We start from the raw sequence: 21,797 nt of genomic DNA, 5'->3' as shown, positions 1-21,797 counted from the left end.
TTGTTTTTGTTCTTTTTCAAGACAGGTTTATTTGCATAAACAAATTTCACTGAAAAAGTCAGCGCACTTAAGTCACATTACAGGACACACTTCATGTTCTAGGCAGCGTTACCTCTAACTCCACACTGTTACAAGTCAAACAGTAACGAGTATAAAAAGCTTGTCTTCACACACTAACGACACACTTCGCACGACCGAAGAAACTCAATGTCAGTTCTTCCCTCTGGACACAGTTACGCAGAAAGCACATTCTTAAAGCGTCATTCTAACCCTCCTCCCAGCAGCACTGTGCTCGTGTACAACGATGGAAAAGAAAAGTTGAACAAATATGCCGTAAACATTGAGAAGAAAGCATACACACTGAAATACTTCACACAATGACAGTGCACAGCAGTTGAAATGACTTTTGTTCCAGCAGTTATTGCATTTTTTTCTCTCTCCTGTATATTTATTGGATGCAGCAACCTACAGTATTCTATAAAAATGCATAAGACAGTATTATTTAAGCTTTGGTTCACACTGCTTCTCAAACTATTAACGATTTTAATGGGACTCGGTATCTTAAATGACGAACGTATTTTTGTTCGAGGTAAAGAAGAGTACCTTCATTTTTGTCGATTGCCTCGGATAATCACTGCACTAAACAAACTCAATGTACTAAATGGTCAAAAACCGACTGATGAGCTGAACAAACAAGATCAATTAATTGTTAAATGGCAAACGTACATATACTGTACACAAACATACACAACCCATTAAGACAATTAAAAATAGCACATGCTAAAGGCAGTTATACCAGAATCTCATTACTGACGTGTCATCTTTCACTCCACAGCAAATATATACTGTACCATATTCTCATTAAACGCAGGCTCAAGTATAAGGGCTTACCATTTCCCACAACTTTAAAGGGACTATTTCCAGCATTTTCCTTGTGTTCAGAAACACGAGCCCTTTAGTGAAATAGGCTTGCTAAGGCATCACACCATTACCATTTCATGAAGTGTGAAAGGAAAATGTCCAAATGTTTATTTCCCACTTGAAGGAGTTAAGTTATCTGTGAAGCAAACACTGAATATCGTAGTTTGTAACAGCTTTAAAAGCTCTGAACATGCACACTTTACTTTAATTAGTTACACAACCGAAACCTACGGTACCTCAAGCCCTATTGCTTGTGCTCTCTGCAGTGCTGTCTTTTGGAAAGCATGATGTTAGCTTGGTAGACCAGCAGGTAAAGCTGACCTTTGATATGTTTCATCCTGCACTTCCAAAAAAGGCAATCAAAATGCATGTGTCTGTGTTTTTCCTTGTGTATGTAAAAATAAAAAAATAAAACGCATGACATTTGTGACCATCTTTTGACGGTTTTGGAAAGTAAGATGGACTGTTTCAGTAGGATGCAATGGTATTCCTTTTTCACCCCCCCCCACCCACTGCATCATCTTGTAAACAAAGTTCCTGCAGTAACACATTTGAAAGTATTTGACTATTATGCAGATGAGGCTATGTGCTGCTAACAAAATTCCACACTTGAATATGAACAACCTATTATATTGATTAATTACTGCTTTTAATACGCAATTGAAAATTACAGCGGACAGATTTGGACGTCACGCTGTGTCACTTGCAGTTCTAGTTTAACATCCACCATGAAACAATACACACTGTATACCAGGTAAAATATCCAAAACACTAGCGGCTGCCAGATTTCTGTTGCGTACAACAAAAAGCCAACGCCTACTTCAATACAACTGAAAAAAGGAATTACATGGACCTCACCCCCACTCTCCCCACCCCCTTACTGTGATGTCCCAGATGGACTTTAGTGTATTGTGTGTAGAATTATACCATATTGTCATTTTTAAACTATATATTTTTTTTGGTTTAGTTCACAATGGGTAATCTAAACAACGTGTCAAACAATTGCCATCAAGATTGTCATGCTTCCTTTTCCAGGGAATATTCAAAAGGAATAATTGTGACTTGCCCTTGATTTCTAGAGGTGGTCATCGATATCAGAAAAGGTGAATCACCTCCTAACAATTATTTCAAACAGTAGAAAACAAAAGCAAGCCAACTTGAGTGCAAATCGACTGGTCTGATCACCGGTATTTCAATAACTACATTAGTCTTGCATTTTCCTAACATGATTTAAACCCGATCAAGTCTGGTCAGTTCATACAAAATACCCTGACGTCAATCGTGGCCACCTGTGTTTAATCTCAGGTGTCACCCTAAGGTTTACATCTGGAGGAAAAAATATAAAAGTGCTGTAGAAGGAATATCAGTAGAAGTGAATGCTGTTGTAGCTGTACCTATACTTCATTAGCGAGTCCATTCTCAAGTGTAAAATGTGCCAAAATAAACACTTCCATAGCTTTTAACAGTACTGAAGTTACAGAGGTATCCTTACATTATTTTATATTGCCATTTCACTCTGCATAATAATGCATAATTCAAGCAGGAGGGTGTGGACTTTGCTTGCCGATGGTGAAGACGGATACCATTGGTCAGTGCTATTTTTATTTTTTTGACTAGTTGTGAGTTTCCTAAACGTCGACAGTACACAAGGGTTCACTACCAGGCTGGGCCGATTCCATTATTGTCATTTTTGGCTTCTTCCTGGTTTCCTCCTGCAATAGAGAGCGAGACATGAGTGAAGCTGAAACTGTAGACAGAATAAAGCTGTTATTTACAGTATGCACTGAATATCTCTTTGTCCTGCTCTGGTTGTTTAGGATTCGTATGTTTAAGTACCACAGAATCTTTAGTTTAGAACCTTTAGTCCTCACCTAGTGAACTCAAGACTCGGCACAGCTGCATTAACCTAAAATTAAAGGTATCTTTGGGGTCACACCCAGTGCTGTCAGAAGTAGAATACAAGTTCTGGCATGACACATTTTGTAAGTTTCTTGGGTGTTTCCTGATCAAAAGGCTTACCCTCTCTTTCGCCAGTTTCTTCATCTCTTCTTGCAGTTTGTTCAGGATGTGAAGATTTGGCTTGTTCTTTTTGGCATACTGCTGAAGTTCAATCACACTTTTGTCTGAATTTTCCTGCCAAATCAACCAGGAAAAAAAAACTATAAATATCAAAGTGGGTTCCAGTTTTACCCATTTTAATTGCTAAAACATTGTTCAAAATACTATACATGTGTCCTTAGGTTTAGATTAAATTCAATATTCCTGGTTACTTCTTAATTTGGGGTTGACGACCAATCAGTTGGATCAAGGTGCATTTACAAAGGGAAATGAGCATTAACAAGGTATTCAAGGTATATTGCCAGTCACGTATTGTATTGTTTAATCTAATATGGCAATGAACATAGAGGTGTTTCGATGGCTATTTTATACTTATAATCACAGAGCCTTTAGGTGTTCACAAAATGCCCTTTCCTGTATAAAGACAAGCACACTTTGACTGCAGTACCCGTAGTCTCTGGCCGAACGCGTACCTTTTTCACCATCTTATTGCTCTCCCTGCCGTACATGCGGAGAAGTGACCCCCAGTTTCTCACATGCGGATGCAGTAACTGCAGGATTTTCTGTGAGGCCAGCTGCTTCCCCACTCTCTTATTTTTACCTGCGACAAGAAAGGCGAGCCACTCAGTACCTGGTTTTTATCAGCCAAACCTGAATCGTACTGCAACTCATCTTGTAACCAAAACCCATTAGAGCATGTTATTTTGTTTAGCCAACAGAAAACACGTTCCAGTCTACCCAGTAAAAAAAGAATAATCTTGCAACTCTGTTCCACTCAACATGTTGGAACTACGAGTCTCCCACGATTGCGAAACAGAAGCTCAACCCTCTGCAGATGCATCATTTGTCAATGAGACAGAGCACATTCGGGTAAATGTACAGAAGGTAATTCTGCTTTTACTTACACCATCCTCGTACAGTGTGCTTGCCACAGGTCATAACAAATTCACTCTTCTGGTTTTTACCAGGAATCACCTCAAACTTTATGCTGGTATCACCCATTCCATGGTTTCTGAAAAGCAAATAAAGACATTTTATAGAGATCATACAAAACAGCACCCTACGGAGCACACGAGTGGCCTGTGGGTAGGATTTCCAGAGTAGCTGAATGCTTCCATCACACATTTCCACTTAATCAGTTAAATACAGTTCAAAATGACAGGACTCACCTCTTAAGGCACTCATGAAGAATCTGATATGGTGATAGCAGTCCTGCTTTGTTGGTCAGTTCATACACTCTGGAGTCTTCAATACTGATATGGTTAAAATACTGTGAGAGAAATGGAAGAAAATGCAAATCATAATATAGATAAACCATGAAACAATGTAGGAAAATAGCATCATTTTAGCAGATATGTAGCCCAGGTTCTCTGCCATTTGGATTCACTCGCCTCCAACTCATCGCTATCTTTGGGCTTTTCCTCAGACGTCTGTTTGACAAAGTCAGGAATAAGGATTTCCAGTGTGGCTCGAGCTGTGTGTAGAATAACAAAATATTTCATAACAAGAAGCTGTTCATTGTAAAAAATAAATGGTTATTTTACGTTGCAACAGGAATCTTGAATATAGTAGGGGTAGTATATTACCACCTCCGAACCTCGTCTGAGAATCATACAAAATTAATGCACCATTTAAAGTACAAGGAGAGAAATGCGTTTCACTTTACCAACAGGTACCCGCATTACTAAATCAGACAATTTTACAGGCTGTATAAAAACAAGTATAATTACACTTTAAAAAAACATGTAAAACCAATTACCAGCTTTATTCTTGGCCAGTTTCTTACTGCTTGCAGTTCCCGTGCCATATGTCACTCCATCTATAATGACGGACGCTCCGAAGGGCTCACTTGGGTTTTCTGAAACAAGCAGAGCGCACGTTTCACATTCCCACACGTTTCCTCTATAGATAGCTGTGCCTCCCATGATACCCAGAGCCAGTTAATTTAGTAGCATCTTCCATGCATTTTTAATCCGTGCTCGGCAAAAGTTTTTTTTTTCTCCTTTGCTTAACCAACACAAATTACTCGTGTACACATCTGAAAGACTACAAGTTATCCCAGCTCTCTTGTGATTTAGTTCTCCAAGCTAATCCATTACCAGAACAAATGACTTTAGATTAAATGTTAATACACAATAACTGGAGTTTAATTTTCTGAACTTCAAAGTTAAATTATAGCAGGTATCAAGTTCATTTATAAGGATGTGTTTTTATGAGGGCGATAACATGAACAAGCAGATAAAAACCAATTATTTATATATTTTAAATTGTACTTACCACATTCAAAAAAATTATAAACCGGTCGAACCTTGAGGACCCGTTGCATATATTCGTGTAGAATGCACACTTCTGACTTCCCATTTGGATTAATGACAAACTCTAAAGACAAAGAAAGAAAAAATACAATTACAAAAAATCCCTCACAATGAAAACTGGTTATGCGTCTCCAGGTACAGTACACCTGCACAATGGTTACCTTTCTTGGTAGGTGCATCTTGAACCGACAGGGTGATGAGCTTCTGGTTGGCTGGTAATATAGGCCTCTCTGCTTCCGCCTGTTTCCTCTTCATCTCCCTGTTGAACTGCCTCCTCTCAGCCCAGGTGCGAAACTTCTTCACGGTGACCTGCTCAAAATCGAAGCACCTTTCCAAGTAGTTCCGAAACTCCTCAATTTCTGGAGGATAAGAACAAAACCAAGGTCTAGGTTTGTTTAAATTAATTAATGCTTACGAATGCAAACAATCTTTCAAAGAATCCAGGGTTTAAAATATTAAATACCCATCAATGGATATAAAATTGAATGAAGAACACAAACTAGAGACCTAATTCTCAAAAGGACAATAGGTCTACTAGTCTTGAAAAATGCAACAGAGAGTAATAAAGTCTATTATATTAATTATAATAATACATAAGGAAGACATATTCCATGATGGTGTGGCTTGCCATTTAGTCACAAATCTTGAGTGGCTAAATCTAAACATAAAGGGGAAAATCTAACCCTCTCTGTGTGCCTTACCTATCGATTCATCCTTGCAAACCTCCACCTTAGCCTTGACTTGCCCCAAGGCCCCCTGCGCTGTCTCGATGACCCTCTCCTCCGAGGGTGCTGCTGCAGACTGGGCCCCTTCCTCCGGGACCCCGGGAGCAGCCCCTGCAGTGGACTCCTCCGGGGCCGTGGAGTCCGGCTCGTCCGCCCGCTCTGGGTCCACCACAGCCTCCGCGGGCTTCTCAGGTGATTTCTCCGGATTGGGGGTCACCTCACCATTTTGTTCCCTTTCTTCGTGTTCCTTCATTTTTTTGTAGTGCAGGCAGGGAATGCTACTGGTCGGGGGATCGTGCTTCTGTAACGGGCAACAGGTTCAGGTTGAGGTGAAGCACACATCTGTTGAGCACTACACTTAATCAATCAATGCTGAAAAACTTCTTCACGAATGTCAGGGAAACGCTTTCTTACCCTGATGCTCCCTGTTCCTAAGAAGTAAGGTCTAGACCAGGTAACTACTCTGGTTTCCCTGTGAAGGTAGACTGGAATGCCAGAGTTATGGAATGTCATGATCCATCCATCAGGCAGTGGCTCAGTGGGTGGACGGCCACGACCTATGAAAACAAAGAGATAAAATGCGTCACCCATATGACTAAAGCCAACCTCATTCTGAACAAAAACAGATTGATGGAAAAGTATTAGAGCGAGTGAATTACGATATCACGGCACCTTTGCAGGCTTTGTTGCTTTAACAGTAAAGGGCATTCCACTAAAACTTTGATAAGAATCCAGAAAGAGGTCCACTTCATCAGAGGCTCTGGAGAACTTCATACAAGTAATTTAGCCATCAACACAGAAAATTAAAGAACGAGAGCTCACTCTTAAGCACGGTTTTAATTTTGGTCATCATTGGCTGGACGCTGGTCTCCCCGTCAGACTGGTGGTCACTGTCTCCGGTGTACTTGTCCTCTGCCAGGCGCATCTTCTTCTTAGGTACAGGCAGGCCTTCCTCCAGCAGGGCATCCACGTCATTGTCAAAATCCTCCTAGAAACGGAGATCGGAAAGCAAGAAAGGGAAAGGCAGAGTGAGAGAGAGAGAGAGAGAGAGAGAGAGAGAGAGAAGGGGGGGGAGAGAGAGAGAGAGAAAGAAAGAGAGAGCTGGTCCTAGCCTGTCAGTCTTCCAACCACAGGCACAGCCCCTTTATGTCATCCTCTTAAATGATTCTGACAAACACCTCAAGATCTACGGACACTGGGCAGCCATTCCAGACAGTGGAAGTCAAACAGTTACCTGCGCCACAGCGTGGAGTTACATCCCAATCGTAGCTGGTTAAAAACTGTGACGATGGATCAGGAATGTGCTCCAGACTGCTAAATATAATCATTACACACTTGCAAAACGTGAGCATTCATCAACCCTTAGGAAACCACCTTGACCTTTACAAAGACCTGGTAAATTGGCTATATACCTTTGTCAAGGTTGTTAAATATTTGTGACAGGGTCCCTAAGGGTTAAATAATAATCACAACAACTTCACAACTCATTTGCATTAAAAAAACAAACTACAACTGAGCAACACTAGAAATAGCTAATACATGGTAAATAAACAGGTGCTGTAGAAAGGGATTGAAGATTTCAAAGCCCTGCTCTATAGCATCAAACTGAAGGACTATCAAATACTGGCCACATACCTCATAGGAATAATTCAGGGTCTCCTCATCTGCACGGTCCTGTTGAACGATCACTTCAGACTGGAAACCTCCTTGGTCTCCATCTTCCGTCTCCATAAAATTCTCTGTGAAATCTTCCAGTTCATCCAGAACCGCAAACTCTACTTTCTTCTCCAAATCGCCCTCCGCGTACTCACACTTCTTGCCTGCGCTGACAGCGGTTCCACACTGACTCTCCCCACTAAAGCTGCCCAAGTCCACGTCACACAACTCCCCATTTAGGCCCTCATTACTAGCCTGGGCACGGTCCTGTACCTCCTGCCCCTTCCCTGTGTACAACACTTTCCTGTCCTTGCTCCGGCTGCTCTCTGTGAAGCTCACACTAATCTTGACGTCCTTCAGTAACTTTAAGTCAGGTAAGAATTTTGTAACAGGGGGTGCGTGCCGAGCGGTTCTAGGACTCAGGGAGTTGGGTTCTAGCTCATCTGTAACACGGCTGGTAAACAAAGCGGATCCCTTCGCGAGGAGCTGTGCTGTGCCTATCGGTTCAACGTCCCCTGCTGGGGTGTCTGTCTGTCCATCACCACCAGAGCTAACGTCCATTTCCTCTGCGTCACTGGACGTTTGCAGCGGAGGTGGTGGAGGCTGTATGCTTGGCGGTAAAGGTGGGGGACTATTAAGGCTCTCCAAACTCATTGCATCAGGTGGCTCTTGCGGGAGGGGTGGTATAAGTTCACTTGTCTCCATTTCAAAAACTTGTAATACTATTATTTACTATGACAAAGGAAGAAATGTATACTATGGTTTTGTTTTTGGAAAAAACAAAATAAACTTTCCCTTTCCTTCCTAAAATTAAGTATTTCAACTATTTAAAGACATGCAGAAGTACATTCCTCGTAACTCATAGAAACATTATTCTCTTTTGGTCATGTAACTGTCGATTATGTTAAGCTGACTACATTGTTCTTTTCATTAATGTAGACAGCTTTTTAGAATCACTGTCTCAATTATTGGAAATCACAATGCACTCAGCTTAAATGTTGCCCATAGCTAGGCAATGCTCATCTTCCAAAGCAAAGTCTTCTGCCAAAGTCCCAACTAGAAAGGAGAACAAAAATAAACAGACAAAGCAATGGTCAGGGTGTATTTATCTAAATTTCCCCCAATTAATTAAATTAATGTATTAATAAATATTAATGCAAAGGAAAGGCCTGATCTCTGTATGAATGTCAGATCTGTAGCTTCCTGCACTTATTAACAACAAATCCCATTGAATCTTTAAACTTAAACTCTCCTACAGCGTTTGCTTGGTGCAAGTTAATACTGCAGTTTATACATTTCTGAATAGACACTGATACCAACCTACAGACATATATAATCGGCGGTCAAGTCCCAATTTCTGTTATTGCGCAGACTTTTATTTTAGATTACCATTACAAATAATAAATACTGTACTAGGGATGAGGGTGAAACCCGATTATGGGGCCAGATCCTCTTCCCTGTCTGTAGAAAGCGAGAGGCCGTGTTCGTGACTTTTACCTACAACAAGTCAACAAGACTTTGTGGAAAAACAAACCGTGTAGGATAAGGGTTCGTTTTAAATTGCAATTACGTTTAATCAAGTTCGCAATCGGTACTGTAAAACGATTAAATGACAAGCATGATAAATCATTATCGGGATGTTTTCTATGGGGTTTACTGTCACCTATGTATTGTGTTGCTGTGCTTGATGAGGATGTTTTGTCCACAAGACCCGATTCTCCATATTAGTTAAAATAATAGGATGTGGCCCGTGCATCAGTCACACCTATCGCGTACTGTAATTATAACTATATCCCCAGTTTCTGAAAATGATCACATACAGCAGCAACCCGCATCACTGCCACCGACCGAGCGCACAGATGGCAACATTATATTCATTTCTGGGTCTTCGTGAATGGCAATAAATAAACAAAATGCATCACGAAGTTTAGAGATCATGACAGGTTTGTCTTCCACACGTACATGATTCAACACATATCGTATATGGGCAGTATTTTGTAACTAATTGCATTTTAGTTAGCTAAAACATATTCATTAATGGCATTCTAGATCTTAATTACACATCAGATACTGTATTACAGACAGATATGATTTTAACACTTTATTAAATTATTAAAGCGCTTTTATTTCAATGCGTTCTTTTTTTGTTCCAGACAGTCTAGGAAAAAAGGATTTTACCGTGAGAAACTCCTTTGGTATTTTAAGAACCGAAAAAGTAACGCTGAAAACAATCATTATTTTCCTACAGTGTCCGATTACTTACCTGATAATTAATAAACTTCGTATTACTCAATTTGAAATTATAAAAAAAAATGAAGAAAATTGACTCCCATCTCACTCGCCGCCGCCATCTTTGAAACAGCACCAAAGGTGCTGAAACTCCTCCCCATACCGGCTCCGCTCTGATTGATGGTTCGTAGACCAATCAGCAAAGAGATACACAGAGAAGGACCAATCACATGCAATAAAAACTGGGATCTGTACTGTACAGGGGACTGCGGGACGGAATGGACCAATCAAATGACTCGATATACCGTGCCTAGCCAATAGAGCGGCAGAAGAGGAGGGGGTTTCATAAAACTGAGCCGCGTGTTCATACGAGTCCGGCGCTTGATCAGGAAATGATGGACAGGCCGGTAGATGCTGGGAACTGTTACACGCATAGGACCAGGGTTTGTTTGTGACAATCTACTTTAAACACAAATTATGTCATTTTTGTTTATTTGACTAACATGTGTGACATAGTATTTTATAATATAAGACATCACATTATCATATTCTCCCTCTTGGTAACTTTAAACCATAAATATGAATCACAGTTACAATATATGTTTAAGCAAGTGTTTTACTCAGAGAAAATAATTCAGTTTACATACTGCACAATATATCTCATCATTTAATATTGTGCTTTTAGTTGCAATACATAATCACAACATATTATGAAAACAGAAATTAGGAAAACAAAATATAAATAATAGTTACAAGAGATACAAAGCTTTGTGTGTCAAAAAATACTGAACCAGTACAGCAAAAAACAATCAGATGTTTAGGAATATCTAAAATAATGATTTTCTTTAAGTTTTGGTTATCCTCAGTTATTTTAATTAGATGCTGAGTATCACAAAATATGCCTAAATATAATAACAAACATTTATCATTACATCCCACATTCAAAGAGAATTTGTTAAGCAATTTATCTGAATTGCCTCAAGCAAATCACTCCTACAGGCCTCACCAAAAACAAAATGTACATCTACTGTTTAAACTTAGGGCTTTCATTACAAATAGACATTTTCAATACATTTTTCATCAAAAAGGACAGAGAAAAGAAGTTACACCAAGTGTTTTGTGATATCACTTTTACTGAGCCTGGAGCTATAAAAAAAAATCCTGAAAAATATCAAAATCTTGTCCAAAGTCTTAAATGCACTTGGAGCAATTTAGGAACAGGGGTTTTAATACAAGTAATAATTTCAAATCAAGCACAAGGGAGTTCACATTGTGAGCAAAAAGAAAAAGAGAAACATTACACCATACTAGCACTAGGGGGAAGTATCATAATACTCTACAATATCAACTAATGGCTAATTGTTTCGGCCCTAAAACTTTTAACATCTTCCTTCTACATTTTGCACACAAGCTCCCCTGCTATCACCCACACTCCCACAACCTCAAATCCTCTAACAAAATATACTCATCTCTTAAACCATTCCTATATAAGCATTAATAAGTGTAAATAGAATATGATTCTAACTCTCAGAAAGAAAAGAAGTAGACACCTGGAAGATGTCTAATACTTATTTCCCATGTTTTTTTTTTTGTTTGTTTTTTCAGATTTAAATATGAAGCCATTTTTAAATAATAAATACAAATCTAAGCAACATGGAGCATGACATTTGTTCTAACCAAACTGAATAAATAAGTTAATTCAGTGCATTAAGTTTAGGTTGAAGCAGCAAAAGGAACTTGCTTAAACAGTACCCTGCATAACCATAAGACAGACTCATACCACCCCACTGTCTCAGTCTCTCTCTCACTCATTACAGTGTTAGCTGTGGGAGTTATCCAGTATTCTAAAGTTTAATACCATACGCTGAGTTAAAGTCCTTAAGAGTTCATACAGAAGAAATATGGCTTAAATATAACAAAGTCATAGTAAACACACACATGCTGACTCATGGAGAATATGGCAATCTTCAAGCATTCACTCTCCAGCACCCCCTGTGATGTTATCACTGCATGGGTTCAGACTCCATATAAGGGGGAACATTATCTTTTAACCTCTGTTGGTGTCCTTATTACTTAATTAGCACCCAATTTGGTTCCAAGCCGTTGCACTTCAATACAGGTTTTTAAACCAATCTTTAAAGTTGCCACGTTTGCAAGCAGACGCAACCCACGGCTGCCCATGGTGTGCAACAAAACCTGAAATTGCATGCTGACAGGTGAAAAGAATAACAGAGAATAGGTAGCATGCACAGACAGGAACTCAATAGAAACTGTACTGGTTTTATTTCAACCTGAAACGCTGATCCTTGGTATGTGATGCCACCTCATGTGCAAGACCAGTACATTTTCAGTTTCAGTGCAAATTACCAATGCATGGAAGGCTGGCTGCAAAAGCCTTTGTTACTAATAAACACCTCATCTGTACTGTTTATTTTGCTAATGGAAAATGACTTGTTTCAGTTTCTCATTAGCAAATGCTAACTAGAAAGAGTCAAGTACAAAGCTTTTTTTTAAGAAACGCAAAAGAAGCCTGATTAAAATATCACTGTTCCCTAATGGCCAAACATGGGGGGAAAAAAACTTGCATTATATCTGTGAGCTACGTGGATACTTGAAGCTTAAATCATCAGAGAAAAACATAAGTCTTCTAAGTGGGGTACAGGGAAGTCTCCACCACCTTACTCTGAGTACAAATATCAAGAACAAATGCTGTTATTTACAGTGCCTCCATACAAATGATCAAGCAAAGTCTGTAATGACCCGAATATATATTATAGGCTATTTATATTTATCAATGCTGAATCACAAATATGTGTTACTTAAAAGAGAACTTACACAGAGTGACGTTAGACTTTTCCCCCCTGTAATAACGTGGCTTGTAATGCAAGGTCTGAATGGGTCCAGATATGAATAGCTCTGCTATTCTGTTCAGCTCTCTCAGTATTCACAAAACTGCGGTGTGATTTACATTGAGCTTCAGAGGAGCAATTACTGCTAATGTAATTTCAGGGCACTGCCATTAATTTAAAGATATAAATCAAAAGCATATTAAAAACATTAATTTTGTGGTTAGTGGGTGAGGTGAGCAAAGTTAAGCTAGTACAGGTTAATACGATGTAATTTATTTATTTATAAACTGATGCCTGGTATTAATGAGGCAATATATAGTTTGAGTTCCACTTCAGGTGACAGATGAGTAATCTACAAATAGCACATCACATTAATTACTGGGATATGGGAGGAAGGTACCAGACCACAGTGACAACGTTATCTGCATCTCTGAGGCAGTTAAGCGGGACTCGGGGAGTCCTCTGGTAATCTCAGCCCAGGCAATATAAAATGCTGGCTTCAGCCACACAGGGATGTTTTTGTTACACTGGGGGGAGAAAAGAAAAAGAAAAGAGACTCTTGATACTAGAGATGCATATCTAAACGGCTGAGGGGAGTCTTGTAATTAACTTCTGCATTTGGGGAGTTAAAAATTGACACAGAACATCCACAATGATTAATTATTCTAGCGGCGGTGACACCTGAAAATAATAACCGCTGCCAGTGGGCAAGGTTGAACATTGAGCATGAAATATTTAATACTGCTGCTTGACTTGAGGTTGGAGGTTGACTAGAATGACATGAATGACAATTATAATTTCAATGACCAGGGCCGAGTTCAAATTAAACCAATGTAAAACATGAAAACAAGAGCACCGCAGAGGACTGGGCTCCTGACAAAGCACAGGCCCAAGAGCCCACCCTGGCTAGTGGCACAAGAATGGCCCCCCAAAGCTTCCTCACTGTGCTGCTGCCTGGACTATAGGAGTCATGACTGAGGCTCACACTTCATCAGCACCCCCTTAAGTGTAGTTTTTGGGATATGGAATATATGGAAAAAGTGTCCCGGTGAGAGCCGAGAGCTGGCCCAGGTGTCTGAGCTGGCTTTATGAGAAAAAGGGAAATGAAAGAGGCAGGTAATTACTACTGAACAGCCTGTCCCTCAGCACACATGGAAGCAGGGTACTGCAGACTCCAGGTATAAATTATAAATCAAACCCTCAGGCCCTGCGCCAAGGCAATCACACACTCATCTCCTATACTATATGCCTTGGCTCTGGAGAGTGAAGACAACATTTCAGTTTTAATAAAGTTAAACAAGTGTGTATTCAGATCTTCACAGGGGAAGCTCAGACCATCCAAAATCATAAATAATAATAACAATAAAACACTTTCTCTCTCTCTTTGCCACATTCCGATGCCCTGGGCACCAGTGGCGGCTCGCCTCCTTAGTGACACTGACTCACTCTGAACCATGAGAGAGATACTGAGCTCTAGGATTTATTTTTGCTCGGTCTAACCTTCTGTCAGAGGGGTAAGATGAAAAACAAATGCAGTGCCCCATTAAGAAAGGTCCATGATTTCGGGAACGATATGAATGCTACACAAACAGACCACTTGTCTCCTGAAGAGCTGAAGGATAAACAAACAAGGGGATCATAAAACAGAGAGGCCTACACCCGTTTCACAGGCCTGACTGAACCATTTTTTTCTCTTCTGCTTCCTTTATGGAAACATACATTGATTGCTAAATATTACCTAGGTTGTTGTTGTTGTTTTCACTTCTTGAGCTTTGACAAGACATAACATGACGTTACCAAGAGCCTGGGACCCTGACATGTCTGTCTTAATTAATGAAGTAGCTCTATGCTTACTGGTCTAAAGCTCAGAGAAGACAGACACTCACTGCTAGTATTACTGGTGCTCAGCACAACGTTCAGCTACATGTTTGGCTAAACTGAACGGACTGGAATGCACGGAATATGGTAAAAACGTTCCTGTGCTACAGCATCCCCCTTAATCTACATTTCAAATCTTATAAATCAAAAGAAATAATAAACAAACACCCTTAATATACTGGTAGGTAACTGGATTAAACACAAAGATGTTAACAGATATATGCAAGTCTGCACATGTCTGAGCGCTGTGTATTACTGCCCAGAAAGGCACTAAGTATATATTCTTCAAACACTCCACCATCCCCTGCAGCTGTCCTTACTCCAGGAGCTTGAAATTAAAACAACTCGTTTTCCATTGGTTGATGTCCGAGTTGAGCATGGTGCGTTCTGTAAAACTGACGTTCCCGTCTCTATCGATGAGGATAACGGTATTGGTCCTGGAAATGAGAGAAAAAGAAAACCTATCAAAAAATAAATCCATAAAAAAGCCATACGCTGTGCGTTTCAACATGGTCAACACAATTTGACCATTCTTGGCCACTGACATTCAGTTTTTCGTTTATTGATCAAAGATCTCGTCAAGATTATTCTTCAAAGGACAGCAAAGAATCTTCTGCTACAATATGGCTGGGTAGAGGGTTCCAGCTTCCCGAAGCCCCTTGATTTTTAGGCCTAAAAGTACATTTAGGGCTGGAACACATTCCCTCACAATTCTCACCTTGTGCCGTAACCTGGTGTCCGCACGCAAACCGCAGCCAAAGCGAGGAGCATGGACTGGCTGTATCCCTCCCCCTGACTCTCCATTGCTGGGTCTGGGGTTTGCCTGCTGAATACAAAGCAGATTTAGCTGAAGCAATATCCAAAAGTTTTCATATTACTTTAAACCTGAGGCTTACAGAAGTGCTTCGGCACAGACGACTGTTGAAATGAATCAGTATCTTTATACACAAGTGAGTGTCTGGGGATGATTATGGAAAAGAAAGAAGGTGATTGGAAGTAAAGCGCAACATCCAACTCAGTGGTTCAAAAGAAAAAAAAGTTCTGGAAGACACACACACACACACAAAAGAACAGGAATGATCTAAAGAAAGAAAGTTGGTTATATCTCCATTAAATATGTTTTGCATTTCCCTTTGCATCTCCACTGTAAGCTTTGGTTGAAAGATTAGTGGCTTTTAACAGCCTCCTGTTGGCTGGGAAGGGCTGAGGAAACAGCGGGTTGCCAACTCACAGTTCTTCGTTGTTGAGGATGTGCAGCAGCTCCTGGACCAGGCTGTCCGAGGGGAGGTTCTGGTTGATAACATCAGTAAAAAGGCGTTTCCCGTGCTGCAGCTTCCTCCATGGTGTCTCCAGGAGGGAGTTACTGAGCCCATAAATCCCTACAGGACAGGGAGCACAACATAAAGCACACGACACAAATCACAGTTCACACTTTAAAAAAGGGATTAGCACACCCCCGAAAGCCAAAATAGCAATTTGTAACAGTGCATTGTCCCAGTTGCTTGGCTCCAGCTACCCACAGTCATTCCATCCCACCATCCCCTGATTTGAAACATCCACGTAACGGCTAAGGGACTTGATTAGCCAGGCTCCACTTGAAGTGATACACTTAATTATTATTTATTTTTTTCCCCACTGCCTATTACTCAGTTGGCCTTATGTTGGATTTTTATTGTAGCTGATTTGGTTGCGGTTTCAAATAGCCTTGTCAATTTCACTTTGGGCAATGCTATGCTCAACCACAGGGTGCCAGAGTCAAGATGATAAGGCAGAAAAGACTCCGTTACAAAGCATTTAGCTTTCCTCACACTTACTACAGAGCCAATCCCACAGGAAGGCAAGTCATCTGAAACTCAAGGGGCTTGACTGATGAAAGTACAAGACGGATAAGATGGAGCCTAAGATGGGAGTTTAACTGGGAGTTGATAATAAGAGGAAAAGGAGACAGAGATGGTGTGCAACAAATTCTGTTACAAAAGATTTAGCATGGAATTCAATATATGCATACTCGTTAATTCCAAGACACACCAGATAACTTAATAATTAACTTGGAATGAATCAAGCTTCAGATAACTATTTTTAATGCCACAGTATTTTGAATAAAATGTAAATGAGTGAATTATCCATGCTGTTGCTTTAAAGTATAGCATCGACTGCCTTTAGCTTTCTGTATGAAACTCAACAAAGCGTAGACAGGCCTGGATTAAATCAAAGCCTCAGCCCAGCCACCAATCACAATTACAAATCTGCTTCTTTATGGTGTTTTTTTCTGTGCCACAGGCTTATTGCTTCTACTAGCTGGAATCCTGCCACTATGTTCTGGGTTTATCATTTGCAAAAGTGGTGGGGCAGTAGAGGTCTTTGAGTCAATGAATTAATGAATGAATACACACAAACACACACTCAAAAGTATGAATTGTCTGTAAAATCTCTACATAGCAGCTGGCAGAGAAAGGGTTAAAATATATACATGTACACAAAACAAACAAACCTGGTTTTAAAAAGATGGGTTCAGGGTTTCCTTTGTTTCCATAGTAACAAACTGTGTCTTCTTTTGCCCTGTGCCAAAACAACAAGTTAAATGAAGTTTAAGGGGCTGAGCTGTTACAAACACACAGGCCATTTATACAATTCTTCAAAAGACGTGTATTTTTTCCAATTTATTTGAATCTTTTTAAAGACACACTTATTCTATACTCAAAATGACATGCAGTAATCCGATCCATTATCCTCCAATGTCTTTTACTGTCTGAACCATGAAAATGTTAGCATTTCAAGAATCTCTCAAACCTTTCTACTTTGTGAATCAGTTCATACATTATCTTAATTATGGATACAATTCTCACTATCCTTTGCAAAGGGGAGATCAATGTTAAAAGGTATTCCTATCCACAGCTCCTAACAGTTGCAAATAGGGTGCATCTTTCAGATTTCTCATATCCATTACCATATCAACTTAATAGTCTATCACTGTTTTGGGCTGCTGTCCCAAAATACTCTTCAGATGAGATTCCTGTGATCCTCTCGGAGCTGACACGGATTCAGAGAAATGCTCCTTACATCCTGTCCTGACTTTTCTTCACACAGGTGGCTTCTTCAAAACATTGCCAGTTGTTTACCCAGGTGAAGGAAGATAGTGTACATTTTTGCATAATTCACATCAGTGACTTATCCATTTTCACACAAAACAGGACACTGAGAGAGAAAGGAACTAAATAATAAATCACAACTAGCCCTGCAACACAGAATTAATTACATACAAGGTTGCAGACTGTAGCTGTAAGCATTAATCTCATTGTGCTCCCAGTTGACTGAAACATTACAGATGTGTGCAACACCATCATTATTCAGAGCTATGCAGCTCTGTCTCGGGGGGTAAGACAGGCAAAGTGTAAAGACAAACAACTGTGATAGATTTTACTGTATTTCTTGGGGAGCGACTGGGTTTGGAGGTTAACACAAAGAGCTGGGTTTAAACCACCTCGCTCACGCATGCATATGGCTACTACAACGTGTTCATTATCTTCCTCTATAAATAAATTCAGCTGCAGAACCAGAATAAATTAAATTAGGTCGACATATAGGTTCTGCTTTCTCTTCGTGTACAGCTCCTGATAAGCGTCAATTAATTACAAGCAAATCTGCCTGTCCAGGCTTGTAAATTTGTTTGTGCTCTTGTGAGCAATTAGCCAAAAAAAAAAAAAGAATGTTAATAATAAGAATAAAATGCTGAAAGACATGTATTGCTTCAGCTCAGATAGAAAAATCTGTAACCATTGAGTAGCAACTGCATTAAACAGGCAGGTCAAAAGACATGGCAGTCTTAGCATGCTGTTCTGAAGATAAGCTAAAATATACCACTGATTTAGCAGCCATTAGACCATTTACAAACAAACTGTAGTTCCACTAGTTTATTTAATATTCTCAAAAGGGGTAGGGCTTTTTTGAGCTGGGGATGAAACCTATCATTCAACTTCAGGCCTATATTCAAAGCAACTAACCCTCTCTGCAAAAGTAATTCCTCACTTTCAATTGATTCATAAGAGAAAGACACTTAAATTGAGGCTTGGTACAGACAGGTTTATCATATTGAGCCTTTGGGGAGAATCTGTGTGTGTGTGTGCGTACGGGCTGGCAGTCTGGTGAAGCTCATTCCACTGCTTCCTGATTTTCAGCCTTGCGTGTGTGTTGCATAATGTGGACGTTTGATCCATCTATCCTGAGAGATAGACAGAGACCTGGTCTCCGATTCCCCAGCATGCCTCCAAGCCTCACTCTTTCAACCACAGGTGAAGGTCTGGAGATGGAAAAGGCTGCGTCTATCGCAGGCACACTGTTTCAATCACAAGATATTCAATGTCCTCTGTGGGGGTAACAATGTTTTTACAAATACCCGCTCTGGGCACAATGGCCACCAGTTCCATATTGACATTCTCTCACAAGAGACCCAGGCTTTCCTACACACTCTTAGGCCATTACAGAACATTTATGGCTTTTGATTGCAGATTTATTGTGTTTCGTTCCTGCCTGTGGAGTGCTCTGCATGGCTGGAGGTTTTTCATTTTTGAGGAGAATGTTTCGATATCCAGGAAACGGAGATAAGTACATCAAAACAACAGCAATTGTGCTGAAAGGGAATTTGGCAGCAAATTGTGAGCCACAGGAGGCAGAAACATTAAGGAATGAGAATAATATGAAACTCAGAGACTTTGTGCAGCACTTTGAATCTCACTGACTTAAAGATAAATAATACACTTCCAGAACATACACTCTAATTTATATATTTTGAAAAGCTCTGAGCTTAGTTCCTTTTCATTCTACTTAATACTTTGTGGTCACTTTTGATGACAGAGTTTCATGATGCTTTCAAATTATTTAGGTTACTGAATGCTTTCTTTGGGGACTCAAGGGGTGCTTATTGAGAAACAAAACAGCATTCAACATGCCTAAGGGCTTTTTGTAGATGACTGCAGTTACAGAGGAGCATTTTTGATTACACTGTAAAATGGCTTTAGTTGTAGTAGCAGGGGGCACAAAACACTTATTCCTTTAATTTCCTGTGCCAAGACCATGTAATGTTCAAACTACAGACACATAGGGTGTGGGATTCTCCAGACATCAGCTTCCTGATTTGTATTAGAAGGGATTATGGATGAAAAAAAAAGCACACACACACACACAAAAACACAGTGCTGTTGAGTGTGCTGTGTTTGTCAAAATGCATGCTGACAATTTCAAACTCAAATACTCTTTACTGCGTCTCTGCCAACTGGGCACTCCAACACCTCAGCCTAGGCAATGCTGTACTTAGTTTCTTAATCCAGTTGAGCCGATTACATTATCAGGTAAGCTTGCTAAGTTCAGTTCCAGTGTACTGGCGTTTTTCATCTTGGTATAGAAGGTATGTGCCAACTGAAGGCACCATCATGTACAGTAATGCATGTTTGCCAGAAATCCGCAAGACACCATGTTTGCCAACTTTTACCAGTTGATGTCACTGAAGGCCTGCCAGTTTATTTGCATAGTAAGTTTTCTAGCAGATACTGATGCATCGCTTTATCGCAAAACGCCACGGTTTCCTGTAGTTCGAGGGGCTGTGTTAATAGCATCCAGCCAAGCTCACGCGATACAAATACAGCTCACTGTCCCGAATGTATGTTTCCTCCTTATTTACAGCAGATCCGTATACGCCCCAAATTCTTTTATCCACCGCTAAGTAGGTCTACAACACACAACCCACAGATTTCATATTGAACGTCAGCCTTTTCATTTTACCGCAAAATCGAGGTTTTACAGGGATTAAAAAAAATAACATTTCTTTCTATTGTTGAGCCGAAAGGATGATGTGTTAATCACAGTAATGTCAAGGCATGATGCTGAAACAAAAAACATTTCATTTTAAACTGTTTGCCAATAGGTTTTTTTGTTTTTTTCCCCTGCCCACTTCACTGTTAATCTTGCATTTGATGATGATGCAGTGAAACAGTTTCAAACAAGACATAATCCACCTTTTAAGAGGATAGACAAGCTTTGGAACAAGCACATTCAAATGATGTTCAATTTTTTTGTGGTTGTTTATTAAAAAAAACTAAAACAACAACAACCATTTCAGATACTGCAACAACAGCTGAAACTCACTGGAGAATCTTTGAAACACATCCTGGTAATTTCTATGGTGTTTTCACAGTCTTGCCAGCTGCAACAGATTCTATTTTTAGCTCTAGCTTTCAGCACTTTTTAATTCCCTTTACTGTAAAACTCTGCCAACTTTCAACAGAAGTCCTGTTTTAGAATCTGCTCAAACTTTCAAGAGCATTATGAGGGATTTCACAAATATGCAATACAATATACAGCTGCGATGTGTATTTAAGAAGAACAAATATGATCCAGATGACATTAAGACAAGAAAACGACAAACAGATGTGATTATTTTAGTGGACAATAGATGTCTAATAACATTTTGCCATTCCTGTCTGTATACACAAACAAAAAAAAAGTACATGATTTATGAACAACACCCTCAAATCGATCACCATCTACTGTATTCATATCTATGCACTTGTCATCCCAAGACAACAACATTAATTTTACAGCATCGTCCTGACAGCAGCATATCAGGGCTTTGCCTGATAAAATAATAGAACCAAACCAACAGATATATGAGGCGGAGACAGCGGACACAGGGAAGCTTTTTCTGCAGAAAACTAATCGACACAGAAGTTCAATGACATCAACAACTTCCAGAAAGTATCATAGTGTGTCGCAATCCAAGATAAAACATACAAATTCTATTAATCTGAAAATGTAAAAATACATATTTTTGAAACAAATTGGTTCAGGTGCCCAACCATTAGAAATTATTAAAAACAAAAAAAACAGTGAAACTTTAGATTTCCAAATATCAAAGTAAAGACTTTGTTCTTAAACCTCCCTACAGGCTTTTTACGCACAGCTTGTTCTTGTTATTTAGTTTCCAAAAGACAACCAGCAGTCTTTCCAAGTGTCTCGAAACACTACGATTTGCTAACCAGATGTACTGTAAAGTTTTGACTCATTTTAACATACGCTTTGTTACAGCATGCATAATTCATCTAAATGAAAACACTACATTTGAAATTCAAGTATTCTTGTTCAGGGAGGCAGCTATCTCTTCACTAAAATGCTCA

The 21,797-nt window shown here is 39.7% G+C and overlaps 2 protein-coding genes across 3 annotated transcripts in view; both read right to left on the bottom strand.

Moving 5' to 3' along the window:
• Positions 1-10,045, bottom strand: dgcr8 (DGCR8 microprocessor complex subunit). Its single transcript, XM_066689985.1, has 14 exons — positions 9,939-10,045; positions 7,655-8,731; positions 6,842-7,007; positions 6,434-6,576; positions 5,996-6,320; positions 5,456-5,653; positions 5,257-5,358; positions 4,739-4,837; positions 4,371-4,453; positions 4,149-4,249; positions 3,885-3,991; positions 3,453-3,580; positions 2,941-3,054; positions 1-2,633 (listed from the first exon to the last, which is right to left on the bottom strand). Exons 2-14 carry the CDS (start codon positions 8,378-8,380, stop codon positions 2,550-2,552), a joined length of 2,376 nt encoding a protein of 791 aa, XP_066546082.1. The 5' UTR covers positions 8,381-8,731; positions 9,939-10,045; the 3' UTR covers positions 1-2,549.
• Positions 10,046-10,502: 457 nt separating this feature from the next.
• tango2 (transport and golgi organization 2 homolog (Drosophila)) overlaps positions 10,503-21,797 on the bottom strand; it is a 33,078-nt gene continuing 21,783 nt past the window's right edge. Inside the window, exons 6-9 of one of the 2 annotated variants that reach the window (XM_066689006.1) lie at positions 17,123-17,190; positions 15,863-16,010; positions 15,350-15,457; positions 10,503-15,068 (exon numbers count right to left, since the gene is read on the bottom strand). In XM_066689006.1, coding sequence (XP_066545103.1) covers positions 14,948-15,068; positions 15,350-15,457; positions 15,863-16,010; positions 17,123-17,190 — 445 coding nt within the window. In that variant the 3' untranslated portion in view covers positions 10,503-14,947. The remainder of the gene's footprint in view (positions 15,069-15,349; positions 15,458-15,862; positions 16,011-17,122; positions 17,191-21,797) is intronic. The other variant, XM_066689007.1, reaches the window with a different exon arrangement.

This window comes from Amia ocellicauda, chromosome 17 (assembly GCF_036373705.1).
Source record: "Amia ocellicauda isolate fAmiCal2 chromosome 17, fAmiCal2.hap1, whole genome shotgun sequence".
In the NCBI taxonomy this organism is placed as follows: Eukaryota; Metazoa; Chordata; class Actinopteri; order Amiiformes; family Amiidae; genus Amia; species Amia ocellicauda.
The sequence above is the reverse complement of the archived record's forward strand: the minus strand, read 5'-3'. Positions and strand labels throughout refer to the sequence as shown.